The 21,407-nt window shown below is 42.9% G+C and overlaps 2 protein-coding genes across 2 annotated transcripts; both read right to left on the bottom strand.

Moving 5' to 3' along the window:
• Window positions 1-2,729: 2,729 nt before the first annotated feature.
• Window positions 2,730-3,659, bottom strand: LOC138785792 (olfactory receptor 11L1-like). The gene has a single exon (XM_069962118.1). It carries the CDS (start codon window positions 3,657-3,659, stop codon window positions 2,730-2,732), a length of 930 nt encoding a protein of 309 aa, XP_069818219.1.
• Window positions 3,660-17,690: 14,031 nt separating this feature from the next.
• On the bottom strand, window positions 17,691-18,614 carry LOC138785784 (olfactory receptor 1468-like). Its single transcript, XM_069962107.1, has one exon. The coding sequence runs from the start codon at window positions 18,612-18,614 to the stop codon at window positions 17,691-17,693; it is 924 nt and encodes a 307-aa protein (XP_069818208.1).
• Between the last annotated feature and the right edge of the window lie 2,793 nt (window positions 18,615-21,407).

The following is a 21,407-nucleotide window of genomic DNA, read 5'->3' as shown; positions in this document are numbered from 1 at the left end:
CCGAGCTGACTGCACACACCACACAGGTGTCGCTGCTCTCTCCTGGGCAGTATGATGCCATGGAGAATTGCCATACAAAACATTGACCGACTCACCAGAGAATTAGATGTATTGCTCTTGGCTATAATGGCTGCTCCATATGTAGATCGTGCTTTGCAGGCTGTGGCTCTTTTTTTTGCCACATGAGAGTACAAGCCAGAAAATAATAGCAGATAGCTATCCTCCATTCAGGGTCAGCCTGGACGGCACAGGGCTCATCACTCTGAAAGTCAAAGAAGGGCGCCAGCACTCAATAAACATGGTCAAATGCCGTGGCTGCGGCTGGGTGCTGCGCCACCCCCTTTAACTGTAAACATGTTTATAACATGCTAGTAGTTAAATTGGGCACCTTGATAGACAACGCAAGAAGCCACTAGCTTCTCGCACTGTCACTCACTCTTGTGACTGCAGGCAGCTATATTCCTGTGGTCACAGGAGGCCGCTCTGTAACTAGGGGCAGGCTGGATAAAGTTTAACACCCTTGGTCGTGCGGTGAGTGCAATGGTGAACAAATGTTTCCAGCTGTAAGGATAAAAAAAAGAAGGACCTGGGATTACATTAAACTTTTTTTTATTTTATTTTATTTCTTTCACTAAAAGTTTAACTGTTGAGAAAAGCTTCATGCTGACATTTTGGGAGGATTAAAGGGGTATTCTGCTCAATTTAAACTTTCTAAATGTTGCTTTTGTGGAGAACATTAAAAGCTCCAATACATCATCTTCGGGTCCCAGCTGAATGATCCTGCTTTGACTTCAGAGTTTGACTAGTCTTGTGGGTGGCAGCTCGCTCAGCCAGTCACTGACTGAGACAGGAGAGCACAGTGGACAGTGATTGGCTGAGCGGGCTATTGTGGTGTTGCACTATGGTTGCCCGATCACCTGCCAGATGGTGCTGTGTGATGCCCCCACTGGGGTGGTTGGTCAGAATATAGTTCAGCCGGATGGTAGGTTGTTGTCGGTTGGGCACACAGGTATGTGGGTACACCTGCTTTTATTTTAGGTTGGATGGCTATACCCTTTCCCCTGTGGTCGGTGGCTGTGAGAGGGTCCCTTGGGTGCTTATCGCGGTGGTCCGGAAAGGAGTTGCGACCCACCCAGACTATCGGTACCGCCACCCACAGAAAGGGGAGATAACCTAAGGACGGTGTTACTACTGGAGTAGTAACTACTAAGTCCTGTACCATAAATAAGATCTTCTTTACTGAAGGAACACTTAATACACCAGCTGACAATAGACTGCTGACTGGACAGAATCTGTGCTGAGCACTTCAGAGGTAGCACAACAAAGTTGAACTGGTTGCGTGCTGAGAAGTAAAGTAAAGACCCTATTCCACCAACAGATCTGACGACAGATTATCTGCCAAAGATTTGAAGCCAAACCCAGAAATGGATTTGAAAAGAGGAGAAATCCAGTCTTTACTTTATGACCTGTTCTATGTTTATAGTCTGTTCCTGGGTTTGGCTTCAAATCTTTGGCAGATAATCTGTTGTCAGATCTGTTGGTGGAATAGGGCCTCAAGTAGTAGTAGTAGAGAGGAGTGTGTCTCGAGGGTCCCAACCCAATTTAGTACTGTGCTCTGCCGTAACTTTAGAAGAAGAAGAAGAAGTAGAATACCTAAGAGTAGAAAAATACTTGTGCCCTTTTTTCGACCTCTGTTGTGATACCACCTACTGCCCTGCAGTGCCGGGTGACCCATCCTAACAAGGTGACACAAGCCCTAGTTCTTGTTACCTGAGTTGAGCAAGATGGCCAAAATTACCTCATTACACCTGCGCTGCAAGATAAAGTATGTAGGCTTCTAGCAAGTTTGCTCTATCCGGATTAGATCCTCTTCTTTCAGGATACTGTCCTGCACCTTTAGAGATGTTTACGGCTTACTCTTGAGTGGTTTAGCACTGCATAGTTAGAAGAAGGGTTGCGTTTAAGAAGAAGGTTTCTGTGTCTCCCATGTGTGTCCGTCCACTACTACACTGGACTTTTTCTCTTGTCCCTTAAAGGGGACCTGGCTGAGTCAGGGCCCAGCTGAACTACAGCAGGGACCTTCTTGTGTTGCGTCCTCTCTCTACCAAGGCTTAGATAACACTCACTAAGTGTGAGTGTGCACTTCCTCTCCCCATGTGACAACTTCCTACTGGGTATGTAATAACTACTGTGAGTGGTGGAGAAGAAAGTGCAAAGAGAAGAAAAGGAAAGAGATAGGGGGAGAAAAAAAAAGAGCTCTAATTGGTGCACAGATCCTAAATAAACCATAACCCCTCACTTACTACAGCTGTGCAATATACAATATACAAGTACAATAGATAAATAGTAGCGGCATCTAGTGGCAAAACTGAGGCATAACTTCATTACCACTTTACTTAGAGTACAGGCTTTTGTGAGGGGTGTTCAATCTAGCAACACCCGTGGTGGGACACCACGCTATAAGCCCTGAGGATAGTCAGTCTCTGAAGTTGAGGCAGGATCATTCACCCCTGTCCCAAAGAAGATGTAGGAGGACATTGGGGAGTGTGGAAAAGTAAGAATAAGCTGTTTGTTATCTTGTCCCCAAGAGAAGCAACATTATGAAAGTTTAATTTGGGCGGATTACCACTTTAACTACAGTAAAAGAATCAAAATATGTCAGAAATGTAAATGTATCAGGGATAAATACATTTGGTTAAAGAGACAGAAACAACATAAAATCATCCAATCTAAAGAATAGAGAAAAAATTCTTAAAGAGTTTTCTGAGAGTTTGCTTAATATCTGTGTTACTCAGGCTATAAATCATGGGATTAAGAAGAGGAGTGACAACCGTGTAAAAAAACGAAAAAGTCTTTTTTACATTTATCTGATTAGGAAATAAATAGATATTAATAAGTGACCCATAATACAAGGAGACCACGGCCAGGTGGGAGCTGCAGGTGGAGAAGGTCTTCTGCCGCCTGGTCACCGAGGGGATCCTCAGGATGGTGACAATAATATACACATAGGAGACAATAATCATAGTAAGGGGGCAGATTGCTAGTGGTATGACAAGTAATTCACTTTCCATTTTTATTACAAATGTATCTGAGCATGAAAGTGCAAGTAATGGATCCAAATCACAGAAAAAATGGTCAATGATGTTGGGTCCACAGAACTCCAAATGACTTATTGTTAGGGAAAGCATCAAGACCATGAGAAAGATCATCACCCAGCACCATAGAACAGCTTTAAGACAAAGTGTTAAGTCCATGATGGAGGAGTAATGAAGAGGGTTACAGATGGCCTGATACCGGTCATAGGACATCACCGTCAGGAGAAGACATTCTAAAGATTCTGTGGCTGCAAAACAATAAAACTGCATCAAACAGCCGATAAGAGACATAGAACTTCCCTCATATAGCACAATGTGAAGCATGTTGGGTACTATGGTGGTGGTGAGGAGGATATCGGAGAAGGAGAGCTGTGTGAGGAAGAAGTACATGGGGGAGTGGAGGGATCGGCTGTAGGACACCACCACCATGATCAGCAGGTTCCCGCATATGGTCACACAGTAGGTAAGAAACATTAGAAGAAAAAAGAAGACATTGAAATCATGAAAAGTCTGAAATCCCAAAAGAATTATCTGACTAATCGTAATGGAATTGTTAAAGTTCATTTATGAGAAGAATCTGATGAAAAGAAGCCAAAGAAAAAAAATTAAGTCAACTGTGGGGACGTCTTTATGCAGGGTCTCTATTTCAGAAGATTGGTTGTGACTATGATGACAAGGTTTTGTAATAAACTTCTTTAATGATAATAATATTCCTTTTCAAGCTGACCGTAGCTCAGACCCAGCACTAAACTACTGTAGTATAGAAAAGCCCATAGGATTTTTACAACCCGACAAATTTTCACAGGTATCTGTAAAACAAAAGCACATAATAAAATGTGTGATGCACAATTCTCATGTGTTGATCCAGAGGAAGAAATAGGAAGCCATAGGAGGTAATATGGACGCAATTAGAAATGTGTAATAAAGAAAATAAAGTCATGTGGTGCAATCAATAATTATCTTTATGATTGATGACTAATAATAAGTTATATAAATTGAATTATTGCAGCTGTGAAATACCTGACAGCGCTCTAGCATCCTCGTCCCCTACGGCTGGATCACCCCCCTCCCACCCCCAGTACGCTCCTTGGTTTCAATACGCTCCCGCCTGGGTGATTTCACAGAGACCCGACAGTGTTCCCGGCAATGGGAGACGCCATGGGTCCATGTCACACGGCGGACATTTTGAATCCTGCAGCTGTGCTTTGGTCTCCCTGACACTTTAAAGTGTTTTATTCCACTGAGGTTCATGTTCTAGACCAGACCCCTGACCTCCAGGTGGTGCAATTATTTTTGCAGGTATAAGATGGATCTTGCATGCCCAGAGCACAGGCCTATTGTACGCCATGGAGAGGCCATAGTACAGTGTAGGACTGCCCTGAGCAGGAGGCCACCTTATCTTGGTGGGGTGGTTTACACCGTTTGCAAATGGTAGCCAAGAGCCTCATTATTTTTATGGAAGTTTTTTTTAGCAGTTGGGAAGGCTGCTTTTAAGTATTTTTATGTCTTTAGTGGGTCTACATCTTGCCCTTGTGGTGAGCTGTTGACTTGTTCTGTGTTTTTGTGTTTACAATTTTAGCCATAGCAACGTGCTCCTGCCTAGTGTGAATGGTGTTCTAGGAGAGCTGAACAAACTTGTCTTTTTTCAGTGCTTCTTTATAACTTCCCTAGTCAGTTAACCCTTCACTGGCTATTAGACTAGTTCATCTAGCATGCTCGATGCCCCCTGTGTTATTTTCTGGCTTTTCCTATCGTACCTGACTCCCCTTGTTATCTGGCTTCCCTAACCTTGGCATTTGTGACCACACTTCTGATTGTGTACCCTGTTGTCTGTTTGGTTTGACCCAGGCTTCCTGACAATTCTTATCTGTTTGTCTTGTTTGTGTTCCATGTTTCACTTATCGTAATTTAGGGGCTGTCGCCCAGTTGCCTGCATTCGCCTAGGGCAGGGACAATGGGTGGAGACTAGTCCAGGATTCCGCCGTCCATGTCCACCCTGTTCCTCCCTTGACAGAATTGTACTTTTGGTGTTGTGACAGCAGCTTTGTCTTCCTGACCGCTGAATGCCAGGGGATCCTGGTTAGAGGCAATGCCCTTTACAGACTTACGCTGTAGAAACAACGTGTTAAACAATGGAACGGCCGTTGTTGTACAGCATGTAAAAATAGCCTCAGTGTTTGTCAAGAGCTGTAAAATCTAAGTCCCAGTAAAAGAGGAAATAGGCAAAAAAATTCCTTCACTAAAATAAAATCCAAACTTCTAGTTGATTACGATACAAAACTGAAAAATAAAAAAATTCAATCTTCAGTGTCTTAATCTTCGTGCTATTTTTCTCTCTTTGCTTCTTGTCTGGTTATAGTCCGGTTATGGAGGATGATCATTGTGATGTTCATAGAAACCAATCCTAATGGGTTCCAAAGCAAAATGTGGAACAGAGTCCACCGCCTACCACGTGCTACTTATAAGACTTGGGTCCTCCAGGGTGGAAGCCTCAGAACCTGATAGGACTTACACCTCTGCAGCTCCTATGGCTACACCCTTGTTGTGATAGACAATCGTCTGTGTTCTATAGGAGAACAATGTTTGCATCTTGTTTCTACACAGGGATAAGATATAATGTTATCGTCACAGCTCCTTTATATAGATGACAATGTGGCATAATAGCACCATAGGGATTTCCAAACCGATGAATACACATTACGTAATGGACCCTTAAAGAATTATGAATGTGAATAAGAAAAATGTAAAATAAACTTCCACTTCACTAACACAACGCAGGTAAAAAAAATAATGGTGCAGAATATGGAATGAACTTTATATCCAATACAAACCAACTATATAATCACAGACATAGGGGGAAACTTTCAACATATGTCCCTGCCAGAAAAAACAAGCAGGAAACATGCTTAGTAGCAATAAAACGTTGTAGTACAGATTAGTCCAAAAGACCAAATTCACCGTTGACCTCCATCCAGAATTAAAAAAAATATCCGAAATAAAGCCTCCTTGTCTAATGATGGGGGTAAATGGCTGGACTGTTGAAGGGGTTGTTATTACTTTATGGGGTCCTACATACGGGCAACCCACATGTCTATACACTTTACTGCACATGGTACCAAGCAGCAGAAATACTACTATTTGGGACTCTATAGGTAAGAAAAAGGAAAGGAAGTTAACAGATATGTGCATAGCCTTTTGCAGGGGCCCTATGCAGTCTGTGTCCACCCCTGCTTCAGATTGTCAAATATGAGACGATTAATGCGAGTGGACCTGGGGGAATAAAAATATAGAGAATAAATGGATTGGGACAATGTTGTCATAAAGTGGGGCATACACAAACAATAAAGACTAGTGATGAGCGAGTACTAAAATGCTCGGGGGGTTGGTTACTCGAGATGAATATATTCTGATACTCGGGTACTCGTTTTGAGTAATGAACCCCATTGAAGGCAATGGGAAACCTGACCATTTTTGCAGGGGACCCAAGCTTGGCACAGGGAAGGTTGTGTGAAAACCTGTCAACCTCCGAAAATGATGGAAACACCACAGAAATGGGCAGGAGACAGCCAGGGCAGCATGCATGGATGCCTCTAAGGCTGTCAAATCGCACCATTTTGCCAAATTCTGGGCAACAGCATGGCAGTAAGAACACTGGGAACCATTAAAACAGAGGTAGCATATGAACCACCCAAAAATTTTACCTGACACAGCATGGCAGTGAGAAAACAGGCAACCATTAAAACAGAGGTAGCATATGAACCACCCAAAAACTTAGCCTGGCACCACAAAACACCACGGAAATGGACAGAAAACAGCAGGGGCAGCATGCATGGATGCCTCTGAGGCTGCCTATTTGAACCATTACGCCAAATTCTGGGCAACAGCCTTGTGGTCAACCTCAAAACAATAGTGCTGACCCAGACCAACATGGGCAAGGCACATGCGACCAAGGTCAAAGGCCTGAAGGTCACATTGAAAGTAAAAGGCCTTGGAGAGTGTTCCCCTGCCAGTGCCTGACAAGCTGACTGCTACTTCCTTAATAACTTGTCTTTTTTTGATTACTAGACTGACCAGGGCTGTGGCATGACACCCCTGACTACTTTAGCAGTTGGAATAATTTTCCCAGTATCATGTCACTCACCACTTCTCACCGCTTCTGTTCTGGCAACAGAATTTAAAATTATATATTTTTTATTTATTTGTTTTTGAAATTTTAATTATAATATGATTTTGAGTTTGAATTAAAATTTGAGTTTGAATTCAAATTAGTTTAAATTTTGGGTTTGACGATAACATGGTATGAAATGGACAATACAATCATCCAATAAAAATAGCTGGATTATGGCTAGATTTAGCCTCACACTCTCATGCAGTTGTGCATGAGAGGCAAAATCATTGGAAGTAGGGACGTAGAAATAACAATACAGTCTTCTTAAGAGGCCCCGAAATTTAAATGAATACACTTTTAATCCTTTAATGAGTATCTAAGAGAGGACTAGTGCGGTAGTAGTGGGTGGACTTTTTCCACCATTTTCACTGTCTGTTCCTTTTAGCTGTGGGGTGTATTTTGGAGATACACTAGATGACCAGACAGCCAAGCAAAATAGTTGAATTTGAATTCAACTATTAGTCGAATTAAGTTATATTTAATTATAAATTTGAAATTGAAGATTAAAAAAGAGGCCATAAAGTGGCCTTTAACGAGCAGCTGATGACTGCCTTTGAAACAGCTACAAAATTAAAGGATGGCAGAGGACACCCGCAAGTTGACATCCACAGATTGTATGGTTCGAAATGGACAACACAAGGATGCTAAATCAGGATCCACCATTTTCACTGTCTGTTCCTTTTAACTGTGTCAGTGCCTGACAAGCTGACTGCTCCCCCCCCTTAATAACTTGTGTTTTTTTTATTACTAGACTGACCAGTATCTGACTACTGCCTTTGTGACTGCTTCAAAATAAAAGGACGGTAGAGGACACCCGCAAGTTGACATCCACAGATTGTATGGTTCAAAATGAACAATACAAGGATCCTAAATTAGGATCCACCATTTCCACTGTCTGTTTCTTTAAGCTGTGGCATGTACTGTACCTTGGAGATACATACAATAGATGACCTGACAGCCCAGGCAAATAGCACTTGACCTGAAGTCAATTTGATATGAAATTTGAAATCGAAGATGAAAAAAAAGGCCATAAAGTGGCCTTTACTAAGCTTTTGACTTGTGCCTTTGAAACAGCTACAAAATGAAAGGACAGCAGAGGAGAGGACACCTTCAAGTTTACACCCACCATTTATATGGGTTGAAATGTAAAACACAAGACATATTCACTGTCTGTTCCTTTTAACTGTAGGGTGTATCTTTGAGATACAATAAATGACCCGACAGCCCTGCAAAAAAAGCACTTGAATTGAAGTCGATTTGATTTGAAAATTTAAATTGAACATTAAAAAAAAAGACCATAAAGTGGCCTTTACTGGCCTTTAGATGAGGCAGGCATGGAACCTCCCAAAAATTATGCCTGACAAAGCATGGTGGTGAGAACTCAGTGAACAAGGTAGATAAGGCATGCGTGGAACCTCCCAAAAATTATGCCTGACACAGCATGGTGTTGAGAACTCGGTGAACAAGTAGATAAGGTAGGCGTTTAACCTCCCAAAAATTAGGCCTGACACATCAGAGTACCGAGGGACAGCCACCACCATGAGGTTCTTAAAAGCCTCTGTCTCTACCAGCCGATAGGGCAGTATCTCCAGGCTCAGGATTTTGCCTGAGCCTGGAGATGCTGGGCTTGTGCATGTGAGTGAGTGGCAGTGTATTTGCGCTTCCGTTCAAAGGTCTGTTGTAGGGACAGTTGAACGCTGCGCTTGGACTCCTTGCTGGAGGGTGTGGAGCATAGTGGAGGTGCCTGGGGCCTGGGCAGGGTGACACAGGGGAAGTAGCAGGGGTGTTACTTACAGTAACTCAGCCTTGGTTCTACTAAGTGGGGTGTTTAGCACTCATATGCCTACGCATGCTGGTAGTGGTTAGGCTGGTAGTGGTGGCTCCCCTTCTGATCCTTGCGTGGCACAGGTTGCACACTACAGTCTGTAGGTCATCCGCAGTTTCTTTAAAAAACCTCCAGACTTAAGAACATCTAGCCCTGGCCACGGGAGTTTGACTCTGTGAAACAGTTGCTGATCTACTTGCTCTGGCCCTGCCTCTCCCTCTGCCCATCCCTCTTCCAACCAGTCCTGTGGCTGAACTTGCCTCGCCCTCAGAAGCACGGTCTTCACTAGGCTTATCCACCCAGCTCGGGTCAGTCACCTCGTCCTCATCCCCCAGCTCTTCCTCCAATTCCTCACTCTTCTCCTCACTTTGAGTTACATCCATGACAACAACCTTACTGTCTGACAACCGGGTCTCATCATCATCATCATCAGACACCTCTTCAAACCGCACTTGCAAGTCCCCACTCTCATCACCCACTGACTGCGTGATTGGGCATCGGGACAGATCGACTGCTCCTGTTGCTCAGACTCAGGGAACGGTCCAGAAAAGAGTTCCTGGGAGCATGGTGGTGGTGGATCTGAATCCCTTCTTTCCCTGGAGGGGCCAGGCTGTGGGGAAGGAGGCTGAGCTGCTGGAGCAAGGGCTCCACTCCCTTGACTAGCGTTGGTGGACTGCGTGAAAGACTGGGTGGTAGATTAAGTTACTGGACACATTATCTGCTATCCACGTTATCACCCTTTCGCACTGCTGCGGTTTCAATAGCAGTGTACCCTGAGACCCCGTAAGTTGCGAGAATAGGCTAGGGAGTGAATGTCTATGGTGTACCACTGCTCCCTCCTCAACAGGTGCTGCTGTGTCACCCTGCAGTGAACCACGGCCTCTGCCCACTGCATTGCTTGAAACCCAGCACCCACGCCCTCGTCCTCGCCCCTTACCCCTGGGGTTCACCATTTAATGGACACTGCACAGTCAAGACTGATCTATCTGCACTACAGATCACAGCAAGCCAAGAAAACATATTACTCAGACTACTTTTGGAGTCTGTGTGTAAGAGGTGCTATATGGTGTATGCCACCTCTTACATAGGACAATGAGCAGTGAAGTTGGATATGGCTGCTCTTAAAAATAAAGCAACCCTGTAGACAGGCTGCAGATGACAAAAGATACTGGTCACACTAGTTTTTGGAGGTTGACGTATATAGTCTGTGTGTAAGTGGTGATATACGGTGTATGCCACATCTTACACAGGACAATGAGGTTGGATATGGCTGCTCTAAGAAATAAAGCAACCCTGATGACTGGCTGCAGATGAAAAAATATACTGAGCACACTAGTTTTGGATGTTCTCGTATAGAATCTGTGAGTAAGTGCTGCTATTTAGTGTATGCCACCGTCTTACCCAGGGCAATTAGCAGTGAGCTTGGATATGGCTGCACTAAGAAATAAAGAAATAAGAAAATAAACTGGTCACACTAGTTTTTGGAGGTTTTCGTATAGTCTGTGTGTAACTGGTGGTATATGGTGTATGCCACCTGTTACACAGGACAATGAGCAGTAAGGTTCTATGCAGCTGTACTACAAATCACATCAATACAATGTACAACAGCAGCAGCACCACCAGCCACAAAAAAATATAATAGAACTGAGGGCTGTTTGGTTCTTTCGCTAGTATTCCCTGACTACTGAAACGCTAATTCCCTCCCTAACGCTCTCCCTGACAATCATCAGCTCTCTCCCTATTCTCTTCCAGCATGCATATGAGGCGAGCACTGCCCGCCACGCTATTTATATGGCAGGGTCATCTGATTTGGCCAACCAATTGCTGCTATCGACATATGGGTCCCAAGTCATCGCACGCTGTTCCAAAGAGTCTCCTGCATGTTGATTGGCTGAGAAATTGCGCCCAAACGTACAGGAAAAGGATTATGCCATTTTCTTGAGTATCACGAGATACTCTTCCGAGTAACGAGTACCATGGAGTACCCTAATGCTCGAACGAGTACAAAGCTTGGACGAGCATGCTCGCTCACCACTTATTGTTACATATTGTTCTTATTACATTGTATACTACTAATACTAATACATATATCTGTGTGAATATTAGTAGTAGTAGCAAAATGTAATTTTTATATTATTATTATTATTATTATTATTATTATTATTATTATTATTATTATATTATATTCCTATATTTCTGCCATTGCTCGGTCAGTGTACAGTTAATCTTTCCTTCTCCGTCTCACACATCTATGAATATTCCCTGCGGTTTCGTTATGAAGTTACAATAAAGAAATTAAAGAAATGACTTAATCTCTTCATTAATGATAATTGGGAAAAAAATAAAGTAATTATTGTTGTCTGTGACGTCCTTGTCGGCCGTCCTGCTGGGATTGTTAGTTTGCTATAGTACAATGCATTGTCAGTGATTGTGGTAATAACATTGTAACCTCCTGGTATAATAGCGCCCCCAGGAGGCCGGCAGGAGCGGAGACTGTATGACACAATCTATTATCCTCCCTCCGCTGAGGATTCCCACTCTGAGATCACTTCTATTACTGTACAGATGAGGCAACTCGCTTTTCTATTAGAACTTTCTATCTGCAATGTGTTTTAATGTCAGTGACAATATACAAGTGTGATCAGACAGTGTGAATATTCCAATAAAGTATAAATAATATATTTAATAAAAAGTATTTAAATAAATATAAATAACATATAAAATAATACATAATAGATAATATAAAAAGAAATAAAATTAAATATATTGACATTAAAAAAAAGTCCAAAATGCTGTGAAGTCTTTCCTTATGCTGCGTTCACACTACGTATATTTCAGTCAGTATATTTCAGTCAGTATTGCAACCAAAACCAGGAGTGGATTAAAAACACAGAAAGGATCTGCTCACACAATGTTGAAATTGAGTGGATGGCCGCCATATAACAGTAAATAACTGCCATTATTTCAATATAACAGCCGTTGTTCTAAAATAACAGCAAATATTTGCCATTAAATGGCGGCCATCCACTCGATTACAACATTGTGTGATCAGATCCTTTTTTGTGTTTTTAATCCACTCCTGGTTTTGGTTGCAATACTGACTGAAATATACGTAGTGTGAACGCAGCCTACATTACAAATAAATAATGATAATAATAATAATAATAATAATAATAATAATAATAATAATAATAATAATAATAATAATAATAACCAAATATAGGAACCAAAAGTATTATAATAACATAATATAATAATATTGTTTATAACAATATAGATATATTCAAGGCCGATTTTGGGGTCACTGGCTTTGCCTCAGGCGGCCGCCCCCTGAATGATGGCCGGCATCAAACCCCCCCCCCCCCCCCCCCCCCCCCCCAGCCAGCCGCTCACCTGTCCCACGACGCAGCCGGCCCACGCTCTCCGCTGTCTCCACATCTCGTCAGGTCCCGCGACGTCACCCTGCAGCTGTCATGGACCTCCAGGCTGTGGTGAGTGAGTGGGGCTATCGGGTCGCGCGGGGCCGCCGGGGGGGTTGCGCAACAACCCCCCGGCGGCCCCGTGCAACCGCATCACCCCAGCGCGTCCCCCAACGACCCCGGGCACTCACCATAGTCTGGAGGTCTATGACAGCTGCAGGGTGACGTCGCGGGACCTGACTGGATGTGGAGACAGCGGAGAGCGTGAGCGACGGGACAGGTGAGCGGCCGCTGTCATTTTTATTAAGTGATACTTAACAAAAATGACAGCATGGGGGACATAATGCCGCCCCCTGTCGGACCGCAAAATCTGCCGCCTGAGGCGGAAGGCTCATTCCGCCTCATGGCAGAAGCGGGCCTGGATATATTTACTCAGATTTTTAGCTTGTCATGTTGCATTTACAATGCTCCTGTGCTGCCATATGGATATGGGTATGGCCCCCTGGTGACGGGCACATTTGTGCTGTGAAAATTAAAAAATTGTATTTTTTATTTTTACAGCACATGTTCTACATATGTGCCCGTCACCAGTGGGGTCCATATGCTCACTGCACCCCTTGTTAGATTCCTTAGAGGGGTCTAGTTTCCAGAATGGGGTCACATGTGGGGGGTTTCCGCTGTCCTGGCAGCACAGGAGATTTGTAATTGCGACATGGCCTCCATCCTCCATTCCAGCCTCTAAATGGCGCTGTCCCTTCGGTGGCTTTCCCTGTGCCCATATGGCACATTATGTCCACATGTGGGGTATTTTCGTACTCAGGGGAAATTACCCTACACATTTTACATTTATTTTCTCTTTAAACCCCTTGTGAAAATGGAAAACATTAAGGCTAGACCAACATTTAGTGTAATTTTTTTTTACACAAAATCATTGATCTTGTCTTGTCTTTTTCAACAAGGGGTTAAAAGATAAAAAAAAAGAAAATGTGTAGAGCGATTTCCCCTGAGTAAGGAAATACCCCACATGTTGACTTAAGGCACCATGCAACCACAAGACGAGCCTCCAAAGGGAAGGAGCGCCATTTGGCTTTTGGAGGTTGGATTTTGCTGGAATGGATTTTGAGGGGCCATGTTGCATTTAAAAAGCCCCGGGTTGCCATGACAGTTTGAACTCCCCACAAGTGACCCCATTATGGAAACTATATCCCTCAAGGAATCTAACAAGGGGTGTAGTGAGCATATGGACCCCACTGGTGAAAGGCACAAATGTGGAACAATGTGGTATGAAAATCAAATATTACATTTTTTACACTATAAAGCTATGTTCACACAACGTAAAACTACGGCCTTAGTTCTCGCTGCAGAGCTACAGCCGTAGTTTTGCATTGTGGAACAATTCCTTATGTGCAATGGGATCCCGTACACACATCGTACACGCTCCGGCCGGGAGCCCATACGGCGCCGGAACAAAACTGACAGGTTAGTTTTCTGCGGCCGGAATTCAGTGAATTCTGGCCGCAGAAAGACTTGTCAGCTCACACAGTGAAGCGAGCAGCTCCGGCCGCTCGCTTCACTGTGTGCTATGGTAAGCTCTGATGCGGGCGCGCGCTGATGCTTAAGTACCGGCCGAGATGATCAGGCCAGAGACAGGCCGTTCCGTGACCAGGCCGGGGTCACGGAACGGCCGGTCTCATACGTATTGTGAACATAGCCTAATGTTGGTTTAGCCTTAAATTTTTCATTTTCACAAGGGGTTGAAAGAGAAAAAAACACACAAGGTGTGTAGAGCGATATCCCCAGAGTCTGGAAATGCCCCAAATGTGGACATAATTTGCCAGATGGGTGCAAAGCAAGCCTCTGAAGGGAAGGAGCGCCATTTGGATTTTGGAGGCTGGATTTGGCTAGAATGGATGATGAATGCCATTTCGCATTTACAAAGGTTCTGTGTTCCAAGAAAGTAGAAACCCCCCACAAGTGACCCCATTTTAGAAACTACACCCCTCATGGAATCTAACAAGGGGTGCAGTGAGGATATGGACCCCCTGGATGACAGGCACATTTGTGCCATGAAAGTGAAAAAATGAAAATTTTCACTTTCACGTCACATTGTTCCACATTTGTGCCCATCACCAGTGGGGTCCATATGCTCACTACACCCCTTGTTAGATTCCTTGAAGGGTGTAGTTTCCAGAATGGGGTCTTTTGTGGGAGCTTTCTACTGTTTTGGTAGCACGAGGGCTCTGTAAATGCGACATGGCCATTGAAATCCATTCCAGTGACATCCTGCTTCCAAAAGCCAATTGGCGCTCCTTCCATTTGGAGGCTCGTCCTGCGCCCACTTGACACTTTATGTCCACATGAAATTGCGCTACACATTTTGTTTTAGTTTTTCCTTTTATCTCCTTGTAAAAATGAAAAATTGAAGGCTAGAACAACTTTTAAGGGCCAGACCTAAAATCATCGTTGCCCCACCGTGCATCGCTACGGTTGAATAGCGGTGCACGGCAGGCGACCGACGATTTGAGAAGCAGCCCTTGCAGCATACATTACGATGTACGATGTCCCTGCAGCCCTTGCTCAACGATCATCGGGCCGTGGAATATGCCCAGTAAACGAGCGGTGATCTAGCAGATCGTGCCCTCCTCGGCCTGTGAAATAGTACCCTAAAAGAAATTAATTTTTCATGTTCTGAAAATCTGTGAAGCACCTGTGGCGTCCAGATGCTCACCGCACCCCTTGTTACATTCCTTGAGGGGTGCAGTTTTCTAAATGGTGTCACTTTAGGGGTGTTTTTTATGTTTTTGCACCCCAGAGCCTCTGCCAACCTGAAGTGGTATAGTCAGAAATTTCCAAATATAACGGAGGCATTGAAATTTACTAGGCGCTCCTTTATATCTGAGGCTTGTGGTTGCGTCAAATAGAGCAATAGGGCCGCATATTGTATATTTCTATAAACTGCAGAAACGGGGCAATGAATATTGGGGTGCATTTCTCTAAGACAGGTTTGTAATTATGAAAGATACTGGATTACAATAAAATGTCTGCACAGAAAATTTTAATTTTCAATTTCCTTACATACAGGGTTAAAAAAACTTTCTGGATGTGCTTTTGCAGAGTTTAGGAGATGCAGTTTCTGAAGTAAGGGAGGTTGTGGGGATTTATAACATACAGTCCCCTCAAATACACTTTAAGGCTATGTTCACACTACGTAAGAGACCGGCCGTTCCGTGACCCCGGCTGGGGTACTTAAGTACGGAGCCGCTCGCTTCACTGTGTGAACTGACAGGTCTTTCTGCGGCCAGAATTCACTGAATTCCAGCCGCAGAAAACTGACATGTCAGTTGTTTGAGGCGGCGTATGGGATCCCGGCCGGAACGTGTACGATGTGTGTACGCTCCGGCCGGAATCCCATAGAACAACAGGCATTGTTCCACCACGGTAAAAGTATGGCCGTTGTTGCCATTGGCAACAACAGCCGTACTTTTACGTAGTGTGAACATAGCCTAAACCTGGACAGGTCCCTAAAAAAATCTGATTTTGAAATTTTATTGAAAATCTGGAAAATTGCTGCTAATGTTTTAAGTTTCCTAATGTCTAAAAAAAATGAAAGAAAGTTTAATAAATGCCGCCAACATAAAGTAGACATATTGCTAATGCTATTTAATATATAATTTATGTGGCAAAACCATTTTCCGTACAAGCAGAAAAGTTTCTAAGTTGGAAAAATACAATTTTTCACATTATTATTATTATTATTATTATTATTTTCATAAAGATTCGTTATAAGTATCGTCTCTAATTTAAAATAAATGTAAAGAACAATATGTCACGAGAAAACAATCTCAGAATCAGCTGGTAAAAGCATCCCGAAGTTATTAATGAATAAAGTGACACAGGTCATATTCATAAAATTTTCCTCGGTCCTTAAAGCCATTTCAGGCCCGGTCCTTAAGGGGTTAAATGACAAAATTTGTGTATTTTTTAAATTATATTTTTATTCAAATGTTCAATGTTTTATTCAAAAATTTTTCAATTTGAATCTAATTTTAAATTTTGTCATGCAGTTTGACACTAGACACCAATCTCACATTCGCTAGGATAGGCTATAGGGAAAATGGTTAACAAACTATATACACTATTAGGTCATGTTCCCACAACGTAAGTTCCGTACTAATCACGGCTCTTGTTGCAATTGTATGGCAATTACATTGTGCTGCAGGCCGAGGGAATCCAGGTCGTAGTGTATACACATAGTACATATATACATACACATGGTATACACTCAGGCCGGGATCCTTAGTATACATACAAGTATATACAACACACTACTATATACTGCTAATAAGCAGTATAAATGAATAAAACTCCTGCATAGGTTCCTCGGCTCCTTCCCAGAACTGAGGGATCTCCAAAAAATGGTTATGGGTCACCTGATCAGCAAATAACGTGTCCTACACCGATCAGCATATGACATGTCACACACCGATTAGCACATGACGTGTCACACACCGATCAGCATCATGGTCTCCTTATACTTTCCTTGGTAACGGCGTTCCAAGTTCATAATGTCCTGGTGAAAGTGATCGTCTTCCTCCACTGAATAAGCTTCTATGTTCTCTGTGAATTTATCAAGATGAGTATCAATGATATGGACTTCGAGTGACATTCTTTATGGCAGGGTTGTTCCAAGTAGGACAGGACTGCAGTACAGAGCACAACTATAACCAAAGGGGCTTATGTAATCAATGAAGGGGATGCCTATTGCACACTCGCTGACCAAACATTGGTGGCCAACCCTTAATACAGGCCAATATGCAGTCTACATGAAACAATCTGTGGGTCAGTAAGATTACAATGATACAAAGGTTATACAGTCGTTATATAGCCTCCCCGAGCGTAATGCTGTGCCCCCTCCCCAAGCCCCTTTCTGCCCACATGGCACATGGAGCACAAACTGTCAAAAAGTTGTATAATTTTTGCACAAGGGGCAGCCATGCACAAAAATGTGTGCATTTTTTCTGGTTTTCGCTCTTGGCAGTGCTTGATTAATGTGCCCCAAAGACTTTTCACCACAATTTTTGTTGCACCTGAAGCCATCATATATATATATATATATATATATATATATATATATTATGGTTAAGATTATCCTAGATAATCTCTTCTAGATTTTTTTTTTTTATCTAGACATTTTTATGGATGACCTTGAAGGCTTCCTTGAGATCCTTATTCCTCAGGCAGTAGATCACAGGGTTAAATAATGGAGTCAGCACAGTGTACGCGAGGGACAGAACCTTATGTAAAACAACAGAATTTCCTTTCTGAGGACTTAAATAAATAGAGAGCAAAGTGCCATAAAACATGGAGACCACCGCCAGATGGGCGCCACAGGTGGAGAAGGCTTTGTGTCTATGGCTGATGGACTGCATCCGGAGGATTGTGTGGACGATATAAGCGTAAGAGATGAGCACTACTAGGAACGGACACAGGATTATTGGGAAGTTCAGGATGGTTGATAACACTTGCACCTTATTCTTTAAAACATCTGAGCAAGATAATCTTAATATAGGCTCGAAATCACAAAAAAAGTGATCAATGATGCCTGACTGACAGAACGGAAGCTGGGACATATTTGCTGTTAGAATAGAGGATAAAGTAAAACTTAGTATCCAGGATATGAGAATGAAATCCAGGCAAAGCCTAGGATTCATCACAGAGCAATAATGCAAGGGGTGACATATGGCCAGGTACCTGTCATAGGACATCACTGTCAGCAGAAGACATTCAGAAGCTTCAGAAGCACCAAAGAAAAAAAACTGTGTGATACATTGTGAAATAGGCATGGAGGAACCATTGTTCAGAATCAAAAGAAGCATGTTCGGGACAATATCTGAGGAGGTCATGATGTCGGATATGGTGAGCTGTGTCAGGAAGAAGTACATGGGGCAGTGGAGGTTCTTGCTGTAGGACACCAGGCTGAGGACCAAGAAGTTTCCACAGATTGTCATAAAGTAAATAATTAAAATTAGAAGGAAAAACATTATCCTAAAGCTATGAAGACCTGGAAATCCAAGGAGACGTATTATGGTGACACTGTCGTTCTTCATTTCCTAGAAACATAAAATGATAATAGAAGTGTAATGATCAACGGCACAAACTATAAAACTACAACCAATCCTGAAGAATCATAGTTGACATTATGGAATCGGGAGTCTTTGCTTAAATTTTTTATCCCCATTTTTAATGAAGTAGTCACCAGTAGCCGGTATTCAATTGAAGATGAGCTGCAGTAACCATTCTTGTCCACTACACAGTGGATGGAGCTATTTACTCCTCTGCTTCACTATGTATACCAGCAGTACAGCTCTGTCAATCATCTGATCGGTAGCGATACTGGGTATCAGACAATCACTGATCTGTTATTGCTGATCTTTGTTGAGGATAAGCCAACAATCAATCTGCCTCTCCAATTATTTCCTGGTTACATCAAGCGAAAATGTATGCTCAGAACTCCTGAACTATATCAAGACTTGTCCCCTCCAAATGCAATTCACCGTCAGAGCACGTGGGTGAAACCCCTGGATACTGAGGTTTTAAAAAAGCAGAAGAATAACCATGGGTCTCTCCAGCTCAACATGTGAAACTTTAAATCTTTTTTGGAACACGGTAGGCCTACAGCTCACCAATTTAAGGACCCCGAAGGGGTGTAACCTACAAATCAACTCTGAACTAGATATTTCTGATGATGTTGTGGATATTGTCACCAAAACATTTAGAGAATTGGAACATTAGTGCCCAATCCTCCTTCACCCGCACAATACAGCAAGACAGAGTATGGAAGGAGCAGAGGTCAAACATACAAGCTGCAGCTCCATTCATGGTCCAGAAAACTAAAGGAATCATATAAGCATAGATGCTACATGGAGCAACAGCCTCAGCCACCGCTCAGTTCAGACTCCTCATTGATTTCCGTTTCTAGAGACTGGTGGGATGTCAGTAGTAGGACTCTCTAATTAAAGGGATTTCTCTCGTTACTTCCCTTTACATACATTCCCACAACAAAGTCCTTGCTAGATTCTTTAATGTTTATATCAGTGGCAGAGAGAAGGAGAAAGAAGAAATTAGAGACAAGGGAATAAGATACTTAGCAATGCATAGTCCATCAACATATCGTCTCACTTCTTGGCTCTTGGCTCATCGGACTGCTCTCTCATCCCTCTTATCCTGGCTCTGCTTCATCTCTTTACTATTTGTCTCATCCAAGATCATGATCACACCAAGTTAATGCACATGCGACCTTGCTTGATCTCAATGTTGGGCCATTGGCCTGTTTGACCCTTCTCTTTCCATCATACTCTTTACAGTACTTGTCTACTGACTTTCCCTGTTGCCATGGCCCACAGTGACTTTATTTCCATCTCTGCCCATTGTGTCTGATCTGGTTCCTGCTAATTCCCTATGTATGAGATCCGTCACAGGGCCAGTTAGGAGAGTATACTGTAAGTCCTTGAACCATCTGAGTACCATGGCCATTATTAGGGGGACGGAACTGCTATAGGTGTTATAGGTGAATTGTGACTCAGATTTTTTTCTTCCAGACAAAAGCATAAGAAATGCAAAGACCATACCATACAATTCAGTCACAAAAAACATGGAGAACTGGTCATGTGTAAATGCATTATGATAGAGAGAAACAACATCCAAACTACCACAAATAGAGATGGCCCAGCAAGATGGATGAGAGATGGAGAGACCAATTATACAGAACAAAACCAATAGGTATATTATCAGGATCCAACGTGGATCCAACGATGAAGCAGAGGCGAAAAGGATAAACCAATGTGGTATGAGACGCAATGGCTGAAGCTCAGCTTCTTATAAGCAACAGAGGAATCCCTAAAGATATGGCTCCTCTGCAGAGTCTGGTGAAGGTCTCTGACGGCCTAAAGCCCCAAGGAACAATTATTAAGAAGAGTAAAATATATTTATCCAGGAGATAAAAATGTTCAGTGCTTAAATGTAGAGAAGTTAAATGGTCGGAATTGTGACTGGATTCTGATATGGGCTGTAAGGGCCAAGAGTGTGAAGGCCCCCATGCGATTTATACTTCTCTCAGCCATGACCACTATGATTATGTAGGTCGAGACAGAGGTTGGGCATGATAGTAAAACAATAACAGACGCCTTTGTTCTTGGGCTCATAAGCGCCCACCAGAGCAGTCTGGCTGCGGCTTACCTGCTCCCTTCTTATAGATAACACAGAAATGATTGGCCATGCTGAATGTTCCTGTGAATGGGGATGATGAAGGAGAGAATGGGAAGGATAACTATCAGCCAAATGACTGTATGAAGGTGTATGGACACCTTTAGGCATAGCCTACTGCAATGAAATTGGAACAACTCCACTCAATGTAAGACATGGGCTAGGTGAATATTAGCTTTTATTATTTTTGCCTGCACGAAAGAGGACACTCTCATTGTTGGGGACTAGACATGAGGGGCATTACTGTGTACGTTTCTTATGGGGTAACACTAAGCCTACATGATGGCGGACGTCTAACACTATGGGCCCGATTTATCAAAGGGTGTAAAATATAGACTGGTGTTAACTGCCCCCAGCAACCAATTAGAGCTCAGCTTTCAGCTCTGGTAAAATGAAAGCTGAGCTGTGATTGGTTGCTGTGAGCAGTTTACAGCAGTCTAGTCTGGGACTTGGTTTTTACTAGTAAGCCAAAATAAGTATTGGGATTAAAAAGAAGAAAAAAAAGGGGGGGGGGTGAGGAGGCAAGTTTTTTTTTATTTTTTAATTTACTAAAATTTTTAGTCACCGCTCTTGAGTTCCCTCATTGTCTCTGCTAACTTCTACAGAATTTTCTTGGCAATATTGGGAATTTTTGGCAC

The sequence above is a fragment of the Dendropsophus ebraccatus genome, chromosome 1 (assembly GCF_027789765.1).
Source record: "Dendropsophus ebraccatus isolate aDenEbr1 chromosome 1, aDenEbr1.pat, whole genome shotgun sequence".
Classification (NCBI taxonomy): Eukaryota; Metazoa; Chordata; class Amphibia; order Anura; family Hylidae; genus Dendropsophus; species Dendropsophus ebraccatus.
The sequence above is the reverse complement of the archived record's forward strand: the minus strand, read 5'-3'. Positions and strand labels throughout refer to the sequence as shown.

Bases quoted from the DNA above. Each gene is read 5' to 3' on its own strand.
- LOC138785784 (XM_069962107.1), bottom strand. From the start codon at position 18,614: ATGAAGAACGACAGTGTCACCATAATACGTCTCCTTGGATTTCCAGGT.
- LOC138785792 (XM_069962118.1), bottom strand. From the start codon at position 3,659: ATGAACTTTAACAATTCCATTACGATTAGTCAGATAATTCTTTTGGGA.